General features: G+C 28.0%; 3 protein-coding genes across 7 annotated transcripts; 2 read left to right on the top strand and 1 right to left on the bottom strand.

The window, feature by feature from the left end:
• Positions 1–2748: 2748 nt before the first annotated feature.
• LOC100747465 lies at positions 2749–12856 on the bottom strand. Of its 3 annotated transcripts, none has more exons than XM_012391513.3 (19): positions 12700–12856; positions 10893–11175; positions 10617–10704; positions 10238–10454; positions 9328–9514; positions 8965–9186; positions 8646–8795; positions 8109–8457; positions 7314–7444; positions 6901–7155; positions 6532–6787; positions 6195–6419; positions 5749–5896; positions 5461–5631; positions 5244–5376; positions 4880–5154; positions 4683–4799; positions 4351–4476; positions 2749–4007 (listed from the first exon to the last, which is right to left on the bottom strand). In XM_012391513.3, the coding sequence occupies exons 3-19, from the start codon at positions 10675–10677 to the stop codon at positions 3527–3529; spliced, it is 3504 nt and encodes a 1167-aa protein (XP_012246936.1). In that variant the 5' UTR covers positions 10678–10704; positions 10893–11175; positions 12700–12856; the 3' UTR covers positions 2749–3526. The 3 variants fall into 3 exon arrangements, with proteins under 3 accessions (XP_012246936.1, XP_033179475.1, XP_033179476.1); XM_033323584.1 differs by lacking the exon at positions 12700–12856 and adding an exon at positions 10785–10803 and having other exon boundaries at positions 10893–11311; XM_033323585.1 differs by lacking the exon at positions 12700–12856 and having other exon boundaries at positions 8346–8457; positions 10893–11311.
• An 834-nt stretch (positions 12857–13690) lies between these two features.
• LOC100747579 (SCY1-like protein 2) lies at positions 13691–16589 on the top strand. The gene is made up of 3 exons (XM_003493296.4): positions 13691–15464; positions 15556–15937; positions 16062–16589. Exons 1-3 carry the CDS (start codon positions 13775–13777, stop codon positions 16525–16527), a joined length of 2538 nt encoding a protein of 845 aa, XP_003493344.1. The 5' UTR covers positions 13691–13774; the 3' UTR covers positions 16528–16589.
• Positions 16590–17681: 1092 nt separating this feature from the next.
• LOC100741919 (ribonuclease Z, mitochondrial) lies at positions 17682–21100 on the top strand. 3 transcript variants are annotated; one of them, XM_033323615.1, is made up of 7 exons: positions 17682–17782; positions 18198–18330; positions 18441–19152; positions 19398–19717; positions 19816–20214; positions 20315–20658; positions 20744–21100. In XM_033323615.1, exons 2-7 carry the CDS (start codon positions 18262–18264, stop codon positions 21090–21092), a joined length of 2193 nt encoding a protein of 730 aa, XP_033179506.1. In that variant the 5' UTR covers positions 17682–17782; positions 18198–18261; the 3' UTR covers positions 21093–21100. The 3 variants fall into 3 exon arrangements, with proteins under 3 accessions (XP_033179506.1, XP_012246841.1, XP_033179505.1); XM_012391418.3 differs by having other exon boundaries at positions 17687–17962; positions 18095–18330; XM_033323614.1 differs by having other exon boundaries at positions 17687–17962.
• Positions 21101–21299: the final 199 nt, after the last annotated feature.

Below are 21299 nucleotides of genomic sequence, written 5' to 3' on the forward strand. Positions count from 1 at the left end.
ACTTTTTAAAATTTTTTTTTAAAAAAAAAAAAAAAAAAAAAAAAAAAGAGAGAGAAGGGAAGAACATAAATATCAATAATAGCAATACAAACAATGAAATTAAATATAATTCTATTAAAGATTTATGGGCCCGAAGTTCTTTTAGCTGTTAAATCACACAACTTTTTTAGCAGATCTAATTCGGTAAAGTTACATTCCATTTCTGACTGCTACCATCTTAACTCTATTTCTAACGCTTCAAATATGTACTTGGAAACGTTGAGGAATATCATTGTCATTATATTCATGTTTCATTTCATTGCCCGAAATACACGTAATATTAGTATCATGGCCAATCGAAGAAGATTCATCACATTGAAACCATTCTATCAGGTCGGCATTGTCATAACCTCTACCAGTTCGACAGAAAACTAACTATTATACTAAGAAGAAAATTAATTTAACGTTGAATTTGCTTTAAACATTCGAAAACATTTGAACATGTTAATGGTAAATCATGTAAAAGTGATATTTTCTAACTTGCTTTCCTTAAAAAATTTCATTATTTAACTCGCCTCTTAAAAGCTTTTATACGCAACGACAACTTTCAAACACAACGATCAATTGCATTCAACGACGCAGATTTCCAAGCGAAGCTCGAATGTGCATATATTTATCTTCTATTCTCAACGAAACACTTTACACTGTTGCCGGTTGATTTTGTTAATTCTATATTAGGCGTTTACAGTAATTATAATAAGTAATGTAATGTTAAATATATTGAATATTATATTTATATTGTATACTATATCGTATTTCGATGCGCAATTTCATTATGTATTTTAAATTACCTTTTGCATACATTTTATTGAATGTGTATTTTAAGACCAACATGTGTATGCATATTAGTTATATGTTTAAATCATACACCCATAAGTATCTAAATGTTATAATTCAATTAATTATATTAAAAGATGTATTTTTGTTATCCGTGAATATATTATCAATGTATCCATACTATGGGATAAACTAATTTCAAATATAATTATCAAGTTAGACACAGTTTTAAGTAATGTAATTAAGAAAGGCAAAAGATTTAGATAAAAAGATTTATTTGCTAATACTCAGTCAAATATTCTTTTAATTTATTTAATTTTGCTATTCAATCGTGACACATAAAACGTATTCTTCAAATGTATGCATAGAATGTTTACAATAAAAATTATAATAAAGTACAGTAAAATTTGATGCAAAATGTTTGTCGAATGCATTATCTGATAAATCTTATTCTTTGTTTCGGTTACAGTATTAATTATATACATTAATTTATACGCTATTACTTGATTAAGAATCTTTACACCAGTGCGTAGCATAACGTACTAATTGACTCGAAATAGAAGATGAGAAAACTAAAAATTAATCATCCGATGACTAGTGCTTTGCAAGAAATTAATAATAAATAGAAATTAATTTACGTAGAATGTAATTTAAATTAATAATAATTTTAATAAATTAAAAATTGATATAAGTTGAATGTATATACACGTTAAAAATGATAATTACTAATTTAACGTCATATAAATATTAATTTTAAATATTATAAATATGTATATAGTACGTTTCTAAAAATATATAATCTTTTACATATCGATATCCTTTCATCGTATATGTATGATAAAAACTAATACCTACATATATTTTCATGTAACATATGGCAATCTTATTTTTCTAATACATCGTCGAATTACATTATTTTTCACGTTGCATGATTCTTCGTGTGTTCTCTTATATTATTTTTGTGTTTTATATTAGATAATTTACTTTATCATTTATATACAAAGAGAACAATAAAAATATTGCTAGTAAATTATTAATCAACGTGACAATATTATTTTAATTGTAATCAGGCAAGATGAAATTGACTGCTTCAGATGACGTTGTGGGAGAAGTCATGAATTCGTTGTTCCAAAGTAGTCAATTTTTTCCTCATACAATTTTTCGTATTAAAAAAGGTATGCACAGGCGTCTTAGGATATCAAAGTAACCGAGATACACGAAACACCCTGTATTAATTAACAATACATATATCCTTTTCTAGAAAAGTAAATGAGACCTAAATTAATGCTTGAAATAAGTAATATAAGTGATGTAGAAATCAGCTCCTATAAAATATATTACAGCTTTACACATGATTTCTGTTACGAGTTATTTGAAGAAGAAAAATTCATATACATACATATTATATAAGAATATACATTAACTCATATGATCTTTTTTCATTAATCATTCTTATGCATGATATATATTTTTAGATAGATTTAGATTTTATATTATACAATTACATAGCAAAATAGTAAATCTTAGAGTAGCTGTACTGCGTCATATAATTTGTACTATACCAATGATTAAATAATGAGAATTATTATATACAATTGCACATAATCACGTTAAAGTAGTTAACGATTTTAAAAATATTGAAGATCTGGTTCCAAAAACTAGAAATTAGTCTCCCTTATTGCATTCAATTCCATGTTTAATAGATATTTTTGGATATTTTTGTTGGAAATATGAGATCTCTTATGCCTTTTTTTGATAGAGTTTCATAGATTTACGTTTTTTGATTCCCGATAAATCATATAAGTTTAAAATCAAAATAAAGAAAGAAGAAGAACAAAAATTTGAACTTTACAAACATTTCTAAATTTAAAATAAAAACGTAATTATTCATCTATAAAACAAATCTTTTTAGTTCAACATATGAGCGTGATAATATTATAGTAATATATTTCAAAATGTAACTCGAAGAGTTTCGCATAATATGACCTTATTATCTCTACAACCTCATGGCAGTGAGCCATTAGTAATCAACGATCGAGCTAGTAAATGTCGTTACGTAGCATTTTATAATCGTCCCTTTATATCAGGACTTCCTAGACTATGGATCGCAACCCCATATGAAATCGTGTAACAGAATTATGGGGTCGTGAAAATTTTCGAGATCGTGGATGCGGAAAGTTTAAGAAGCACTGCTTTAGAGCTCATAAATAGATTGCCTATTCCTTTGTACATATTCGCTCTAAATTTAATAGCCGCATCCTTATAATTGACGAAGTTACAGTAAATTTTGTAAATCGATATGAATCGTTCGGTAGCAGAGTCAAAGTAGTTAAATATAGTTTTTCGCTTTATTCTTTTTTCCATTGTCTGTTCTTTTAGATCGTCATAACTATTATATCTATTATTACATCAAAATCCGAATTCTATTACAGATAAAAAAAAGCCTCGATAATCAACTCTTGGTTATATCTTGAGAGACATTAATGTACTTTGTTACAAGTTTAACAATTTTCTAAAATCATTACTTTGTAATAACAAGAAATATAATTATATTTAAAGAAATAATATTAAGGTATTTAAAATACCATTAAATAATGAAATCTAAATGTTCGCGTGCTGTTAAGCTGGCGAATGATATAAACGAAAACGTTAAACTAAAAAAATTATAGAAATTCTAGTAGAAACGAATAAGAATAATTTTATAAAATTTCTAGTCGATATATTCATCGTCATCATCGTCAACAAATTTAATATTTTGATCATAAAAAGACCCCTGCTTTAGGCAAAATGTTTCTATACCATAATCTGGATTTTGAACATTTAAAGAAGCATCAATATCTCTGCTATTTAATTTTCGTACTTGAGAAAAGCTTTTTAAAGGGCTCCCTGATAATTCTGTCATAGGAATATTTACTGTGTCCTTTATGTTTGTAATTGACTGAGTGCATTCCATTAACTCTTTATATTTACAAGACATATTTGTTATATCCTCATCTTGATTGTTAGGAATTTTTTTTTGATTACAATTCTGCTTTATCTTTGAAAGATCTTTTTGTAAAATTCTGTTCGGCGTAGAACATAGTTTTCCTTTATTATTTTCATCGTTATTCAGCATATTTATAGGGCTTCCAAGAAGGCTTTTAGAAGAGTTCGATTCTTCGCTTGATTCTTCATCTTTGCCTAGACGAACCCTATGAGGAGCAAAGGACATTAATATAGAAACAACTATTTTAAAAATAATTTAAAAAAAAAATGTCTAATCAATATACATATATATATATTGGGGTAGGTCCTAAAATCAATCCTTTCAATGTCGATGAAGCGAAATGATGTTATTGCGAATTCAATCAAGCATAGTAAATAAATGGTAACTTGAGGCAATGATCGAACGCGAAATCGCAAAATTTTACATTGAAAGGATTGATTTTAGGATTTACATATGTTTATTAGACATTTTTTACTTCTCTTTGTGAGTGCTATAATCCCTTTAATACCATCCATAGTTACATAAATTACGTACTATTACGGACTTACCTCCGGTTTGAAATAACACAGTATTGTTTATGTTCGAGGATACCAGATACAGATTCCATGCTTACTTTAATACTAGAATCTTCTAGAAGTTTTTGGACAGGAAGTAATTTTTCAAACGTTCTTGTTCTGAAAGTTTCAGAGATTTCACTCCTAATTAATTTCTATAATCCAAATTTTAGCAATAGTCTCTTTTCTTTTTAGAAATAATTTTCATTATTAATATAAGACTAGTTAAACAGTTTTATAATTTAATGCATAAAATTAATCCATAAAAATATTATATCTGTAAGTCATTTGCAAAGTAATAATAGGTATATGTTTTTAATATTTACCCTTGTTCCAATTCAAATCCAAAATCTTCAAAACTAGAAAGTTTCATTCTTCTATATTCGGAAGGTGTTAATGCAGCACCTTCAGTCTCAAGAGCCAAAATAGAATTTCTCTTGCTTCTGTTGATAAACAATAACATATAATTATGTAATTAATAATATTACTGCTAAATTAAAAAAAAAAATAGGTTACTAGTTACCCTAAGAGAAGATCTTCTGTGTCTAGATGTAAATCCTCGATTGGTGGAATCCAAACTAAAAAAGCAGGATCCATTCCTAAGTAAGATCCTGGAACAGCACTAGCATTTGCCACATTGTAATCATAATAATCCAGTTCGAGTTCTGAATCAGGATTTGTTAGACTAAATTCCGATCCTGGACCTTGTAGAAGTTTTTCACGATTTCTTCTTTCCTTTGTTTCTTTCCCACTTACCAAAATTGATGGACTTGAAATAACACTTTCAGGTGAAGATTCCTATGTGTTAAGAAAGATACAAAACAATGAACATTGCACATATAATTTTTCTTTAAATTTTATAATTTCTTAGATAAAGAAATATTTACTTTTCCTTCTGAATAACTAATATCATTATTTTGATAAATTTTTGAGATGCTATTACTTTTATTATCTTTTAAGTTACCATTTTCCATTTTTAATTCTTTCTCTTCTGAACCATCATAATCTATTGTTTGTAACCTATATAATATATCAATAATATTGTAATTAACTTGCAATCTTTTAAATCTCTGTTATATCAATTAAAATACATAATAAACTCACTTTACGGGATAAGCATATTTAACTTCTGGTTTATGATACACGAGAATACTGGAAGATGATAATAATTTATCACAGTTTGACTTTATTGATGTGATTGTTTTGTCAGAAGAACTTTCCAACGTGCTGTTTAATTTTAATGTACTAGAACTCAATGTAGATTCATCCTTGCACCTACATTGAGAATATATGTATATATGTATATATGTATAATAGAATTCAAATTTGATCTTTTTTATTGTGGAACAGTTTTTACGATTTTCTAGAATTTTAAAATAATATTATTCTTACCCTGTTAAGGTTTCAATACTATGGTAGTGATCTTCTGTATTACTTAAAGTCTCCTTTGGAGCAGATTTAGTGGTTGTTTCTATCATAGAGATAACTTCGGAAATGATTGTACTTGTAGATAGAAATTTTGATCGATCAGGCATTAGTTCTGATTACAAAAAAAAATGAATTTGATTGAGATTATAGGTACGAAACAGTTTCTAGTAGTTATGAAAATTATTCGTTTTATATGATAAGAATAGTGCTTAGATCAGTGCTTAGATTAGAATAGTGCTAAAGAATAGATATAATTCCTATTGTAATCATCAAAAAGAAGAAAACGGTCAACAAAGAAAGTAATAAACATTAATATAAAATTAATATTAATGAAACATTCAATAATTTTATCAAATAATTAAATATTAAAAAATATATATAACTGATGAAAAATGTCATAATATTGATACCTGAAACATCATTCAGACTATCCAAATCCTCAGCAATACGATACTTTCTATACTTTATAATAAATTGTAACGCCAAGAAAATAGAAACTATAAATATGAGTATCAAAAGCAAGGCAGTTGCTAAATGTGCTGGTTTCCAAAAGATCCATTCTTCTTCAACGTTCGTTAAATTTGTTTCAAAAGGCACAGTGGTGGTGGTTCTATTTCTTTTTAGATACTTTTTATCTATAAAGACGAGGCGTTGCAATTAACTATTTTTAAATAATCTACTTTAAAATAAAGTATGCAATGTTTTAAATTACTATGAAAAACATGATTCTGTAATAATTATTTTTACCTAGTACAGCTGCATGAGCAAGAAAACCACCGATACAAGCATCCCCTGATGCTACAAGTTCATCACTAAAAAATTCCAGTAATAGATTTTGCCCAGAGCTGATGAGTGTTTTCACAGTAAATTGCATTTTATCATATGTAACGTCGATTAAGAGATCTGCATTTAAGGAATTCCCATCCCGAACACGAAAATACTGTCCTGGGCAAGGAAATTGTAATTGATCTAAATGTAATCCAATTATAAAATTCGCTTGCGCCTAGACAAATTAAATTAGACTGTAGACTATTGATGTTATTATCTGCAGTGATAATTTATTATTTATTTGGCATTTATTGATTATTTATTTTCTTATTAGTTATTTAGTATTACTTGCAAAAGCCAGAAGGATCGGCCAGGACAGGCTTGAGTATTAGCTCCAAGGATTTTCCTGTAAGGTTGATGCTTTAATACAATACGACATCCACATCGACACTGTAATCCAATGTCAGCTACAACTTCCGGCTTTGTTGCAGCCAAAACTGCACTATCGCATATCGAATTCTGAATTCGATTATGCCATGCTTCATTTTTAGAGGATACTTCCCAAAATATTTTGCCACAGAATTCAGTTTCTATTGCCTTTCCCTATCATTTGATAAATAAATGTTAACTTTAGTGATTTTGTCATCCCTATTAAGAAATTGAACATACGTGTATAATAATTATTTATTTGGATTTCGAATTAACCATGCAATTGTACTAACAACATTAATTGAATCTTGCATTAATAAATAAATATTTACCTGGCAAAATCTTGCTCCATATTTCGGAGGTGGAGTGTCACAAAAGCGATATCGATTTCGAATTCCTCCAAAACACGAGCTACTGCATGGGCTCCATGGACTCCAAGGTCCCCAACCAGCAGCATCACTTTCTAGATAGAGCAATATTGAGCAAAAATGAAGTATTAAAGAAATAACTTGCATGTTTCTAATATTTATACATAATAAAATAAAATACATATTACTGAGATGCATTATAATGTATGTTTTCAGGACTTTCTACATAACTTCGACAATCTTAATTACTATCTTAGTTGTCATGATAAAAAAAAAAATTAAGCTATGGGAGTGAATATCATCTCAAGGAAATATCATCTGATATTTTCATAATAATAATAACGTTTTTTAAATGAAATAACATATTTTATCCTTTATTATTAAAACGATGAGATGAGATTAAAACGCGTTCAACCATGTGCCATACTATGACCTTGAAATGACCTGGACCGAGAATTCCGCAAGTAAATGACTGAGGTGGAAGCTCGCAGAAAATGAATTGCAGAAACAAAATCGTACTATTTATTATTTTAACGCGTGCTTAATGTTCCGATAACGGCAGCAGGTATAACAATGCGTATTTCCAACGCTTATAAAAGCATATTTTCGGTTACAATAAACAAAGTTGGGCATGCATTAGTTTTACACCTAAATAAGTTTATTGAGTTTAGGGGACTTGTTATGAAACATCCTGCATATGTACGTAGAGATAGATATAATGTTAATATCATACATGAATTGTGAAAAGTTTGAATGTACCTTGGAGAGGGAAGGTGGGTATGCAGGACATATTAACATCCCCCATAGCACCTGTGACCGCCTGGCTAACATAGACGAAACAATATTCGACAAATTTTTCTGTGAAAAGATCACAATCGAAAGCCAAGGAATGCTTGCCAGGTATTGATCTAGATTCGGTGATATAATGAAGACTGGAGGGTGAAGCAACGGAAGTAACATCAGCTTTCAAACGACCATAAACACGAACACGATCACCTTCTAGTCGACACGCAGGATATTCGAAAAGGACGGCTACACCTCCTGACCCTTCACAAGGATATATCGATCTTGCATGAACCGTAAGTTTAAATTCTTCAGACCATTTCACCTGTAATTCAAACGTAAAGTAAGCAATTTTTAGCAAAATATTTATATACGTTATTGTTTCTAATATGTTATTTACTAATGTACTGTTAATGTAAGTCACGAAAACAAATTTTCTATTATTGTTTGAAGGATTTTATTATATCATGTAAATAATTGGCTTGGAATAAAATACACCTTTGTGCTAATTACCTTAAAGTACACGCTAGTATTTGGTGCTGTAGGATTGGTACCCGAAGCTTTTAATCTTACAGCATAATTGCCAGGTAACCCGAGCAATTCACATCGGAAAAAAATAGTCTTTGTTGGTGAAAAATCTCTTATTTCTTCATAATATAATATCTGAAAATATAGCACGAAATTTACAAATAACATAATAACTGTTTTATTAATAATGTAACTGTTTTAGAGATAATAATAATCTTTAAAATAGAAATAGGTTGTATAAGAAATAGGTTGTAATAGAAATAGGTTGTAGAAAAACAAAGTTGTAGAAAGATTGTTCATTTACTTGAATATAAGTATTATTCTGCAAATAACAAGCAGTTACACTAGATCCGCAATATATTAATTGTAGGATGTAAACAGTTACAGGAACATTGTCAGATGGACTGCAGTTTACTCCATTGTATCTTATTGTGGCTTTGACAGGCTTATCTGGGTAAGTAGTAATTTGCTGAGATTCTAAGAAGATTGTTGGTAGTGGCCACTTTACATCTAATATTTTACTTGTCTACAAGCATAAATATGTATCATTATCATTTCAATGCAAATATGCTACGATCATATTATAGAAGATGTAATAAAAAGTACATTAAATATTAACGATATTATAGAGAAAATCCTATAAGTAAAAATGAGAAACAATAACAACCTGATGAAGAGTGGCAACAGGCACTGTTGAATTTTCATACTTATATTCTACTCGTAGAGCGTAAACACCGCCACGAGTAAAATACCCGCAGGGAATGATGATTGAAATGGTTTCATTTCCCGAAGGCAACTGTTCTAGTTGAATTTCACCTATTAATTCTGATATGTCTTCAAAAAGGTACAGCACTCTATGAACAACATAAACAGCATGTAACGGTTAGTTTGTAGATCGTACAGTCAAAGGGTAATCGTTTAAAACATTAAAATATTCGATCACTCCTAGAAACCTGTTATGTATATATACATTGTACAAAACATTTTGGGTTTTCATTAGTACTGTAACGAGACACGACTATCGTCATTATCTTGGTAAAATTTGAAACGGATCTGAAAATATAGGTGGAGGGTTCGGAAATTCAACATTCTCTGAAAATAAGTTACGTGGTACAGAAATTAATCTGTATACGGGGTGTATTACGACATGTGGCACCTACTCTAGGAGTAGACAGAAGGCACGAAAATAATGAGAGAAGTTCATATGAAATTTTTTAAAGATTGCAAAATTCTTTGATACGACGTGTGCAAGCATACACACAGACCAAAGATAGCCATTTCGAGCATCTTCTATGAAGGGGCACATGTTCACATGAACTTCTTTCACTGTTCTTATGCCTCTTGTCCATTCCTGAAGTAGGTCCGACATATTATGATACATCCTGTATACGTATTTTCTGGGTGGTTTCAGATTTTGCTATTATAGAAATGATAGCCCTGTCTCATTACAGTGCTAATGAAATTTCAAAAAATGTCGTAGAACGTATTCATGAAAAAATTCTATAGTGACTTCTCGAATATTTTTACATTTTAACAATCATTTTCAATAGCTGGCAATAAGACGCAAACTAGCTTACCTCAGTAGAAAAAATTGATTAGAAATATTTTCAAGTGATTTCGAATCTGCATTTTCTTCTTCTTTGAATCCATATTTGTACTTTGTTTTTTCTAACGTTTCAGTCGACTTTGTAACAGATATTGTAAGGTCTCCCGAAAGGGCGACGTGAGAAGAAGGAGAATCAATTTTCAATGCAACAAACTCATCTTCTTCCTTTATCATTGATCTAGTAATATCTAAATTTTTTATTTTATTATTATTAATTATCTAATGATTTGTATTTAACATATATTCACATTAATGAAGTATAAAATTAAATGGTAGATAACATTTTCATTTTTGTGTATGTATGCCTTTCCATAACAATTTAAATGTGAAAAGTAATGAAATAAATTTACCGAATTCAAGGAGGATGGTAACTAGTATTCCAAGGAAGAGCCATTTAAATTTCAAATTCATATCCAATTCGTCATCCGTGTTCAATTTCTAAACAACCGCAGACAAGTAAATATAACATTTAAATTAAGAAATTGGAAAATTATTTTTACTTCATCATTTCTACTTACTTTTAATTTTATAAATATTCTCAATAAATAATAATAAAAAACCAGATATAATTTCTAATGTCACAGTCAATTAATTTTAAAAGCATTGTAAAATATTTATAAACTTACAATTTTCTGGTTTATCTGGATGCGAGCATTCTCCTCGTGAATAATTTTTCTCGCATTGAGAGGAGGAGAATCATATATGTGCTGTTGGTGGAGGATGCACCACTGCAATTTGCAGGAATCGATATCGAAGGACTTATGTACACCGCAAACTTTCACTATTCACTTCTCCAACATTTTTACACCTTCGCAATTTAGGAAAATGCTCGACAGTACATCGTCTTTATTACCATTAACCATAATGTTAAGCGTTAACATCATAATCTGTCTTATTTATGTTTCCAAACTAAAACAATAACGATAAGATTAAAGATTCAACAACTATCACGATACAGTTGCAGCATTTTAATAAATAAATTAAAAGAAGAAGTTCAAACAATGGACTGTAACATTCAAAGTTACACAAACATTTTACATTATTTTTTAGTAAAAATTGCATATCACAGTTTCAATAAAAACTGTGAAAAGCGACGAGCAAAACTCTATTATACATATAAACAATATAACGTACAAACAAAATATTTGTTCAAAATCGTTATAGAAAGTATGCACATATCCCAAAATTAAGGAAAATCATATTATTTAAATGAACTGTATATAGTAATATAGTATGTATAGTAAATGTAAAATAATTAAGAGATTGGCACTATTTTGAAACAAAAAAATCGATGTTTGAAAAATATCTTATAAACTGCAAAAATAAGCATTTCCAAAAATGGTAAACAGAAATAAACAGCAAACTATATATTTATTAACATATTTTTCAACAAAACATTTTTATATTTCACTATAAACACCTTTTCTTTTTAAATGCTCACACGACGTCCTCATTAATGCAATGAAACGATCATAGACAATAATGTATTAATCATAAACAGAAAAAATCTATAGCAGACTGAATGAAAGAAATGTAAAAGGAATTTTAATCGAGAAAATGTAAGGATAAAATACGAACGATCCATACGCGGTTCATAAGGCAACTAAACTGTCGGGGTCGACGGCCAGTTCTCTCTCCCTTATTCGTCGGCCCACCCCACTACAAAGGTCGTCCTTTAGGGAAAGTACTCTGACAGAATATCGACTTTAATCAATGAAGGGATTATATTGACCTAAAGTCTGCTAAACGAAAGAGTGCTGTTTATATTATATTTGCATTATATATATATATATATATATTTAGCATATATATATATATATAGCATATTATAAGTGCAATTGATGCAACGTTAATACGTACCTATTAAAAAAGAATTGGTTGTTTATTAAAAAACTTCTATTTTTAAGATTATAGTTTTCATATTTTTTACTTTTAGTTATTTTCATTATAATGCATACCTACGTATGTATACATATATCTTACAAATATGTTAATTCAGTAAATATATACACATAATCGATGTATATTTACTAATTTCATACCTAAATAAATATAATTACAAGCAATGAAATTTTAGGTAGAAGTATCCTGGATTGTTTAAGGATTAATCGAGTGATTACATAGTCAATGCATAAATCTCAATTTTGCGCATTTTTATTATATGGCATAGGTATACATAACATATAAAAATTTTTAATCTTTATTGTATTGCTTATATCCTATGAAAATATTTAATATTTGTTTAAAAATCATTTTCTTCGAGGATTAATGTAATTTTAAACTATTGACAAAATGTCATCATGACTATTTTTAATATTATTATTCTTTTATTCTGTTATTGTTTTAGATTTATAAATCTTGATATTCTAATTATTTTATTTTGAATAAAATTGCTATAATCGATAATGTTATTAAAGTAAAACTGACTATTACCTTTTACCGCACTCTTGCAGTACGTTGAACTCTTATTACTTTATTGTCTGTTTATGATATAATGACATGTCACTTATCTTTAACGATCCAGGAAACATATCAGCAACTAATTTTCCAGAAATCGTCGTCTCATGTTATATATGCTCTCTGCAATATGAAATTTATTTTATTACAAATGTTAACTATTTCATGTATTTATAAATGTACTACATACGTATATTATGTTACTTGTTTATTACCTACTATTATCTATTACGTGCTTTAAAAACAAATATACTTCACACATACATATTATATATACGTGTGTATATATATATATATATATATATATATATATTTAATTACAATTTAATGATTTGTAAGCATTAACGTTTTTCATTACTTAACTGTAATAATTTCTCAATTTCATTAAATATATACCCTTTTTGCAAATATTTCTTATTTCTTGTTAACAAAAAATAGTGATTTATAATGTTTTCTATGTTCCTAAATTTAAAGCACATAAATATTGTCAATTATGTTTAATTAAAGAACTAACCAGATAATTTTATTTATTCGTTTTATATGACACATTAAAATAAAAAAATACTGAGAAAATTTGATCTAAAATGATAGGAAATATTAAAGGAATTTTTGGGAAGTACTAAATATATTAACATTTACGTGTTTAGGTTGGTACATAACCATTAAATGAAAACTAGTAAAATACTATGCCGAACTGACATGATACGTAAGATCAAGACTCATGTCTTAAAATGTCAAAAATTATTATAATACATTTAATATAATAGAATCAACGTTAATTATTATAATAGATGTATTGTGTGACGCTATTGAATATTCCAAGAAATTACGTTTTGTGTAGCGTAAAACATATATCAATACATAATACATTGGAATGTTAAAAGACAAAATTTATGAAACAGAAAGCAGGTCAAATGTCGAAAGAAATAAAAAGATATCAAAAAATTTCTAATTTAAGTAATTTCATTGTTTATTAACATTTTTTTAATAAAATATATTAAGCTATTAAATGAATATTTAAAACACATACACACACGAATTATAAAATAAAATGGATGTGTTTACGAAGTTACGAAACACTGTTAGCAATACAATATCCAATACTGTTCAAAACACTGCTTATGGTTTATCACAATTATCAAATGTCCTTCCTGGTAATCCAGTGACCAGAGAATTTGAAGTAACTGCTCATATAGCAAGTGCGGGACCATCGTTGCTATGGAAGGTTTACAATGGTTATAAAAAATCTACAAAGCAAGAAGCAGCGATATTTGTATTTGAAAAACGTATTTTGGATAAATTTTCCAGAAACGATAAAGAATTAATTTTAGAAACATTGAAAAGAGGTATCGCGCAATTAACTAAATTACGTCATCCACAAATTTTAACTGTTCAACATCCTTTGGAGGAATCAAGAGATAGCTTAGCATTTGCCACTGAACCTGTATTAGCTAGTCTAGCTAATGTTTTAGGGAACCATAATAATTTACCACAACCATTACCAACAGCGTTAAAGGATTATAAGCTACATGATGTCGAAATTAAATATGGACTTTTACAACTTGGAGAAGGTTTTACATTTTTACATGGAGATGTTAAATTATTGCACAGAAATCTATGTCCAGAATCTATTGTTGTAAATAGTCATGGAGCGTGGAAAATTTTTGGGTTTGATTTTTGTGCTTTAAATCAAAGCGCTGAAGGTAAACAACCTCAGTGGTCATACATAGAATATGACATATCAGCTCCATCTATAGCTCAACCAAATTTGGATTATCAAGCACCAGAATGTATTTTGGCAAGTAGCGTTGGTACAGCTAGTGATATATTTTCTTTGGGAGTAGTGATATATGTTTTACATTCTCCAAAGAATCTACTTCTTCATGAATCTAACAACGATTTATTGAAATGCAAACAGTTTTTAGAAAATTTTAAAAGTTCAAATATCACAGATAGGTATCTTCCAACTTCGGAAAGCCTTAGAGATACAGTTAAATTGATGTTACATCATAATCCTGAATTAAGACCAGATGCTCATCAGTTTGTAAAGATTGATTACTTTACAGATATAGGTGTCAAAACCCTGAATTATTTAGACAAAATTTTCCAATGGGATAACTTACAGAAATCGCAATTTTACAAAGGATTACCTCAACTTTTAAAACAATTACCACATAGAGTTATATTACATAGAGTTCTTCCAGCTTTATACAAGGAATTGTTTAATCCTCCAATGATTCCATTTGTTTTACCTAGTATAATCTATGCAATGGAAACAAGTTCTGTGGAAGAATTTAGAGAATATATTTTACCAAACATTAAATCAGTTTTAACATTAGATGATCCACCACAAATTAGCCTTGTTTTAATGCAACATGCGGATTTGTTATTAAGATTATGTACTACAGAAATAATAAAAACAGATATAGTCCCAATGTTATTACGTGCTTTAGAATCAGAATGGGAACAGTTACAAGAGTTATGTTTATCAGCTTTGCCTAATATTATAACAATGATCGAAGGACCAGTGATTAAAAATGCAATTTTACCTAGAATGAAAAAGATTTGTTTATATGGGAAGGAAAGCCGCAGAAAAAGTCTTGGTGTTAAAGTTAATTGTTTATTATGTCTTGCAAAAATGTTACCGCATTTCGATCGATGGCTTGTCCTTGATCAAGTGTTACCTTTTCTCCAAGAAATTCCACACTCTGGTGAACCTGCAATTCTTATGGCCATCATAGGTACTATATTGCATTAAAATATTGATTTAATAATAAGAGTTACATAGCTAAAGTTAATATAAATAAAATAAATTAATTCATTTCTTATCAGGTATTTATAGAATGTTATTAAGCCACAGTAAATTGGGAACAAGTAAAGAAATATTAGCAACAAAGATCTTACCATTTTTATTGCCACTCTGTGTTGAACAAAATTTCAGTCTACCACAATATGAAATTCTCTCAAATCTCGTGACTGAAATGATAAATCGTGTAACATCAGAGCACAAAGAAGCTTTAAAACAATTAGATGCCATGCGTCGTGAGACCCAACAATTAGATCAAGAACTTTCACAAACCTCCACTATGTATAAAAATATTAATTCAAATAACGATGATGTAAATATAATTCCTATAGTTCCTACTCCAAATACAAGCACAAGTTTAAAGTCTCTGCAAATTGAAAACGGATTGACAATGGAAGATAAATTTCGGTTGGTAATAATACAAATTGTTATTTATTTTCTATTAATAAAAAGTTAAAAGAATTTCTTTTTGTAATTAAAGTATGGTTTTAGAAATGTAAGTTTTTAAAATTGGAAATATTTTTATTTACAGATTAGTTCAACAACAAGGAGTGCACCAAATATTACAATCTCAAACACCATTAACACCTACAATTGTTCAACCCACAAAACCTCCAGTAAAAGATTTAACTGATACTTTATTGAGATCTAATTTAGATCAACTAAATCTTTCAATGTCAAGTTCAAAACCTGATTATTCGTGGAAATCATCGAATTCAAATCAGTATCAGCACTTCAATTTACAAGGAATGAATGTACAATTAAATCAGAAAGGAAATACTTGTGTTCCTAATTCAGTCATTCCGCGAAACAGTATTAATTATTCTATGAATCAAGGAAATATTACAACTAATAAGTCAGAATTTAATTCAAATCTAAATTCTAATACAAATAATTTTCCTATCAATCAGTTAGAATTTAATTCAAATCTGAATTCCAATTCAAATCAAAAAGTAGAAAAATTGCTATCTTATGATGTAATGGATCTACTTAGTTAATGATTTTACGGATGTAATACTGTATCATAATGTTTATTATTACACAGGATAAGGATATTAATCTTTTATTATCCAATTTCTGAAATTTTAAGACAAAAGTATGTATACTTTTATCTAATCTTTTAATATTGAAATGTTTATATTATTATAATATGACATTGTTATGATAACATATTATTACTCTTATATTATTATTAATACAATTCATATTAGGTACATATACTGAAAGTTATAAAGAATGTATGTACAATTGTTTACAGTATGTAATATATTCCTTTTCATGTAAAACACTGTTTTAAATTACTTATCTTATTATTAACAAAATTTTGACACCATATAGAATTCTGTTAACATTTTAAAAGATCAAAGAAAGTAATACATATTTTTAGAAAGAAGATAATAATATTTGATAAATGTAAACATATGTTAGTAAAAAAACATACAAACATATGTCTATTACTGAATTTAAAATACATGTACGTAATTCTTAATGTGTTCTGTAAATATCCAAAATAAATTAAAAATTATTACATCTTAATATCAGGTGCGTGCGTGCGTGCGTGCGTGCGTGCGCGCGCGCGTGTGTGTGTCTGTCATATATTCTAAATATAATATTTGAAGCAGCAAAATTAATATTAATGAATCTATATAGTACATATATTGTATATACACATATATAGCAAATTTTGATTCCTAGAATTCCTTGTGCTTGTAGATGAGACCGATAAAATAAACACAGCATTGAAACTAAACTATCGTCATTTGGAACCGATCAAATTATTCCTTTGAATAATGGAGAATAACATTTTGTATAATTTTCATTTTCCTTTAATAGAATTGATTGCAATGAATGCCTCCAAAATAAAATTAAGAAAGTTATTTATTTATATAATTATTGTTCTGAATAATCTCCTTATCTTATTAGTTATTAAGGGGGGGAGGGAAATTTTACAAACAGTTTATTAGCATATAAAATATAGAATACAAATGTATAGGTATAATACATATATAATATATAATATGCATATAATTGTACTTTAACGGAAATATAATATGCAAATACATATATGATTTATTACGCAAATGCGATAAGAGTAATGTGGCATTTATTGTTGATTAACGTAACATAAATTATCTTCTTTAATTGAAATGTTTTAAAATATTAATTGCTAAAATCTTTTTTAATTGGTAGAACTACAGAAGCATCTTAATCAATGCGCTCCTGTACCTAACACGTGAATATACACGTGTATTCGTATACCACATTCAATAACAAATCGTAGTATTATTTTAATTTTTTATGTATTTTCATTATACATAATTAGTTTTATTTTAATAAAATATATCTGAAACTTAACAGTAGCTAATGACGCAACTATTGACAGATTTTTGTGGGTTTATGTACAATGTGATTTTATAATTTGCAAATAACGAGGTTAAGTATAAGATATAATAATAAAGAACTGTTTATTAGAATTAAAATTAGCACAGTTTGTATTTTTTAATTGAATCGTTTACCGCATTATTTAATATTGACAATTAAATAATTTTTTTTTCATTTCTGTAGCTAATAGTTCAATGTAAAATATACACATTCCAAGACTTATGATCGATAATTATACTTGTTAATGTAAATAAATAGACTTTTGTTTTGTAATGTTACAAATCAGAACATGTTTCTGCAAATGCATTAGTAGAAATATAAACTCACTATCAAACAATAAACGTTATACGATGAATTTATCAACAACGCAGCGTAAGAAGATAAAAAAACCCTGCCTGGATTTTAATGCAAAGTTAAAGGTATGTAAAACACTTATGGGTAAAATGAATGAACGTTAAATAAATTAGTTACATATTAAAACGTAATAATGTTGATAATGATTTTCTTAAAAATTAATATCTTAAAACAGGTACTTGGTAGTGGGGCAGCTGGGGCCCCATCTTGTATATGTCTTTTAACTGATCATAGTAATTACATATTTAATTGTGGAGAAGGTGTTCAACGCTTAAGTCAAGAACATCAATGTAAATTATCCAAAGTAGGAAATATATTTGTAACATATTCTTCTTGGAAAAATCTTGGAGGTATTCCAGGTTCTCTTTTAACAGCACAAGCCAGTGGTGTAACAGAAATAAATATTCATGGCCCAGAAGGATTTGATGACTATATAAAAGCAATTAAATCATTTGTGCATTTACCAAATTTAAAAATTACTTATCCCTTAATCGATGAATCTAAACCATATAAGGATAATATAATGAAAGTTTCATATGTACATATAACAAAATCTTTAAAAGATACTAAAGAAAGTTCTTCAGATTTGGTAAATGAAGAATATCATATAAATGCAAATCATAAGAGAGTTATAGATGAAGAAACGAACAAACAAAACACTAAAACAGAAAAGAGAACGAAAAGCGGTCCACATTTAATATGTTATATTTGTGAAGTCCATCCACGACGTGGAAAATTATTAATAAATAAATGTATAGATTTTGGTGTACCACCTGGACCACTTTTAGATACGTTAAAGAATGGAATGGATGTTACTAAACCAGATGGGACTATTGTTCGAAGTAAAGATGTAGTAGAACCAGACAGCCCTAAAACCACCTTCATAGGTACTTTTGAGAATATATAACCATATCTCTAGTGTATACACAGTTTAAACATTATCTAACACATATTAAGTTATTAACTTCTTCAGTTTTTATTAATTTGTAATATTTATAAATAATTAAAAAGTGTTTTCTAGAAAGGGAAGATAGTTTTAGGTATCTATTATAACTGCATATAATTAATATGTCAAATTATGATTTTTTCTACTACTAAAAATGTTAAGTATATTCTTAAAAACTATTTTTAGTTTTAGAATGTCCGACGGAAGAATATTTGGATCCCATTCTAAATCATCCTACTTTCTTAAAATATCAACAGACAGAATTAACGGAAGAAGAATCTGAAGTATTTTGCATATTTCATTTTACTCCTGAAAACATTTTCACTACTCAACAATATCAAGATTGGTTAAAAAAATTTTCCCCAAATACTGAACATATAGTTTTAAACAATGAAAATACTTGCATGGGCAGCGAAGCTGTTTATAAAAATCAATATTTATTAAATATGTTGCATCCTGAAATATTTCCCCTATTAAATAAGGATTGTTTTGAAAAAGATAAAGAAGTAAGTTATATTAATGGTGTTATTTATTTATTTAGCTTAAAAAAATAATATATCAAGAATTTTATATGATTAAATACTTGGAAAATTTTTTATTTCAGACTCAAAGTAATAATGTCCACCGTGCAAGAACAGCACAGACATTACAAATACGTCCAGTACCAAGCTGTTTATTTAATGCTGAAATTTACAAAGAACCAAAGACATATATTGACGAAGTTTCACAAATTCCTGACTTTACAAATGTTTTAAAAGAATTAAAAATAATTATTAACAAAAAATCAGCAGAACTTAATTTAGGTACTATTTTGGATTATCCACGAATTGTGATGTTAGGTACTGGTTGTAGTGTACCAAATAAAGTTAGAAATACAAGCAGTATTCTTTTACAAATTAATAAGGATTGTAGCATTTTATTGGATTGTGGAGAAGGTACCCTTGGCCAAATTATTAGGTTTTTTGGAGCTTCGGAAAGTCTCAACATTTTACGTACTATTAAGGTATATTATTTATACTTTAAAACGATAATTAATGAAACTTATCTGTCTAATATTCAGCTTTCTGACAAAAAATATAAGACTAATCTTCTTTCTTTTTTAGGCTGTTTATATATCACACATACATGCAGATCACCATTTAGGGCTCATGGGTTTGCTTTTAAGAAGGAAAGAGGTCACAGATGAAATGTTGTATTTGTTAACACCAAAGTGTATGACCCCTTGGTTGAATTATTATAATGGCCAATTTGAATCTGTTGTACAACAATATATTTTAGTGCACAATGGTGATTTGTATTTAGACTCTCATAAGTTATCAAAATATTTTGAAATTACACTTTATAATAAATTAAATATTAATGAAATAAACACAATTCATGTTACTCATTGTAAGGAATCATATGGTATTGCTATCACTCTTCAAGATAACAAAAAAATCGTTTATAGGTAAAATAAGTAAAATGCTGGTTATAAAATTAATTACTATGATATATCAACAATTTTATGAACAGAATCCTATGCTTTATTTCAGCGGTGATACTATATTTTGTCGAAATCTTATAAAATTAGGACAAAATTGTAATTTATTAATTCATGAAGCAACCATAGAAAGCGGTCTTGAAGAATTAGCAAAAAGTAAATTGCATTCAACGACTTCTGAAGCGATAAAAGCTGGAAAATATATGAATGCAAAATTCATCTTACTAACGCACTTTAGTCAACGTTATTCAAAGATTCCTTTTATTCCAGACAAAGAAGCAAATGTTGGGATTGCTTATGATAATATGGAGTTTAGATTGCCGCAATTATCATTGTTGCCTCTTTTCTATCCGTGTATAAAAGTAATGTTTAATGAATATAATAAAGTATTGGATGTATAAACACTGAATACTATAAATTCTTCTTCTTCTTCTGAAAATGTTAAACGAAACATGTTCATTACCAACGTTGCATATACACATGTATATGATGTTTTAAAATTAATTTTAAGCTGTAAAATAAATTAGTATATAATTGACACATGGTTAAAAAGTACAAGTTACTATTTAAAATAAATGTATAGCATATTATTAAATATATTGCACAAG

The sequence above is a fragment of the Bombus impatiens genome, unplaced genomic scaffold, assembly GCF_000188095.3.
Source record: "Bombus impatiens unplaced genomic scaffold, BIMP_2.2 scf_1079, whole genome shotgun sequence".
Classification (NCBI taxonomy): Eukaryota; Metazoa; Arthropoda; class Insecta; order Hymenoptera; family Apidae; genus Bombus; species Bombus impatiens.

Excerpts from the sequence above, each read along its gene's own strand:
- LOC100747579 (XM_003493296.4), top strand. The coding sequence starts at position 13,775 with ATGGATGTGTTTACGAAGTTACGAAACACTGTTAGCAATACAATATCC. Across the intron at positions 15,465-15,555 it reads AATTCTTATGGCCATCATAG|GTATTTATAGAATGTTATTA; the intron begins GTACTATATTGC and ends ATTTCTTATCAG. Across the intron at positions 15,938-16,061 it reads ACAATGGAAGATAAATTTCG|ATTAGTTCAACAACAAGGAG; the intron begins GTTGGTAATAAT and ends TTTTATTTACAG.
- LOC100741919 (XM_012391418.3), top strand. The coding sequence starts at position 18,184 with ATGTTACAAATCAGAACATGTTTCTGCAAATGCATTAGTAGAAATATA. Across the intron at positions 20,215-20,314 it reads ACATTTTACGTACTATTAAG|GCTGTTTATATATCACACAT; the intron begins GTATATTATTTA and ends TTTCTTTTTTAG. Across the intron at positions 20,659-20,743 it reads AACAAAAAAATCGTTTATAG|CGGTGATACTATATTTTGTC; the intron begins GTAAAATAAGTA and ends GCTTTATTTCAG.
- LOC100747465 (XM_012391513.3), bottom strand. The coding sequence starts at position 10,677 with ATGAATTTGAAATTTAAATGGCTCTTCCTTGGAATACTAGTTACCATC. Across the intron at positions 8,796-8,964 it reads AGAATAATACTTATATTCAA|ATATTATATTATGAAGAAAT; the intron begins GTAAATGAACAA and ends CTATATTTTCAG. Across the intron at positions 4,800-4,879 it reads ACAGAAGATCTTCTCTTAGG|AAGCAAGAGAAATTCTATTT; the intron begins GTAACTAGTAAC and ends GTTTATCAACAG.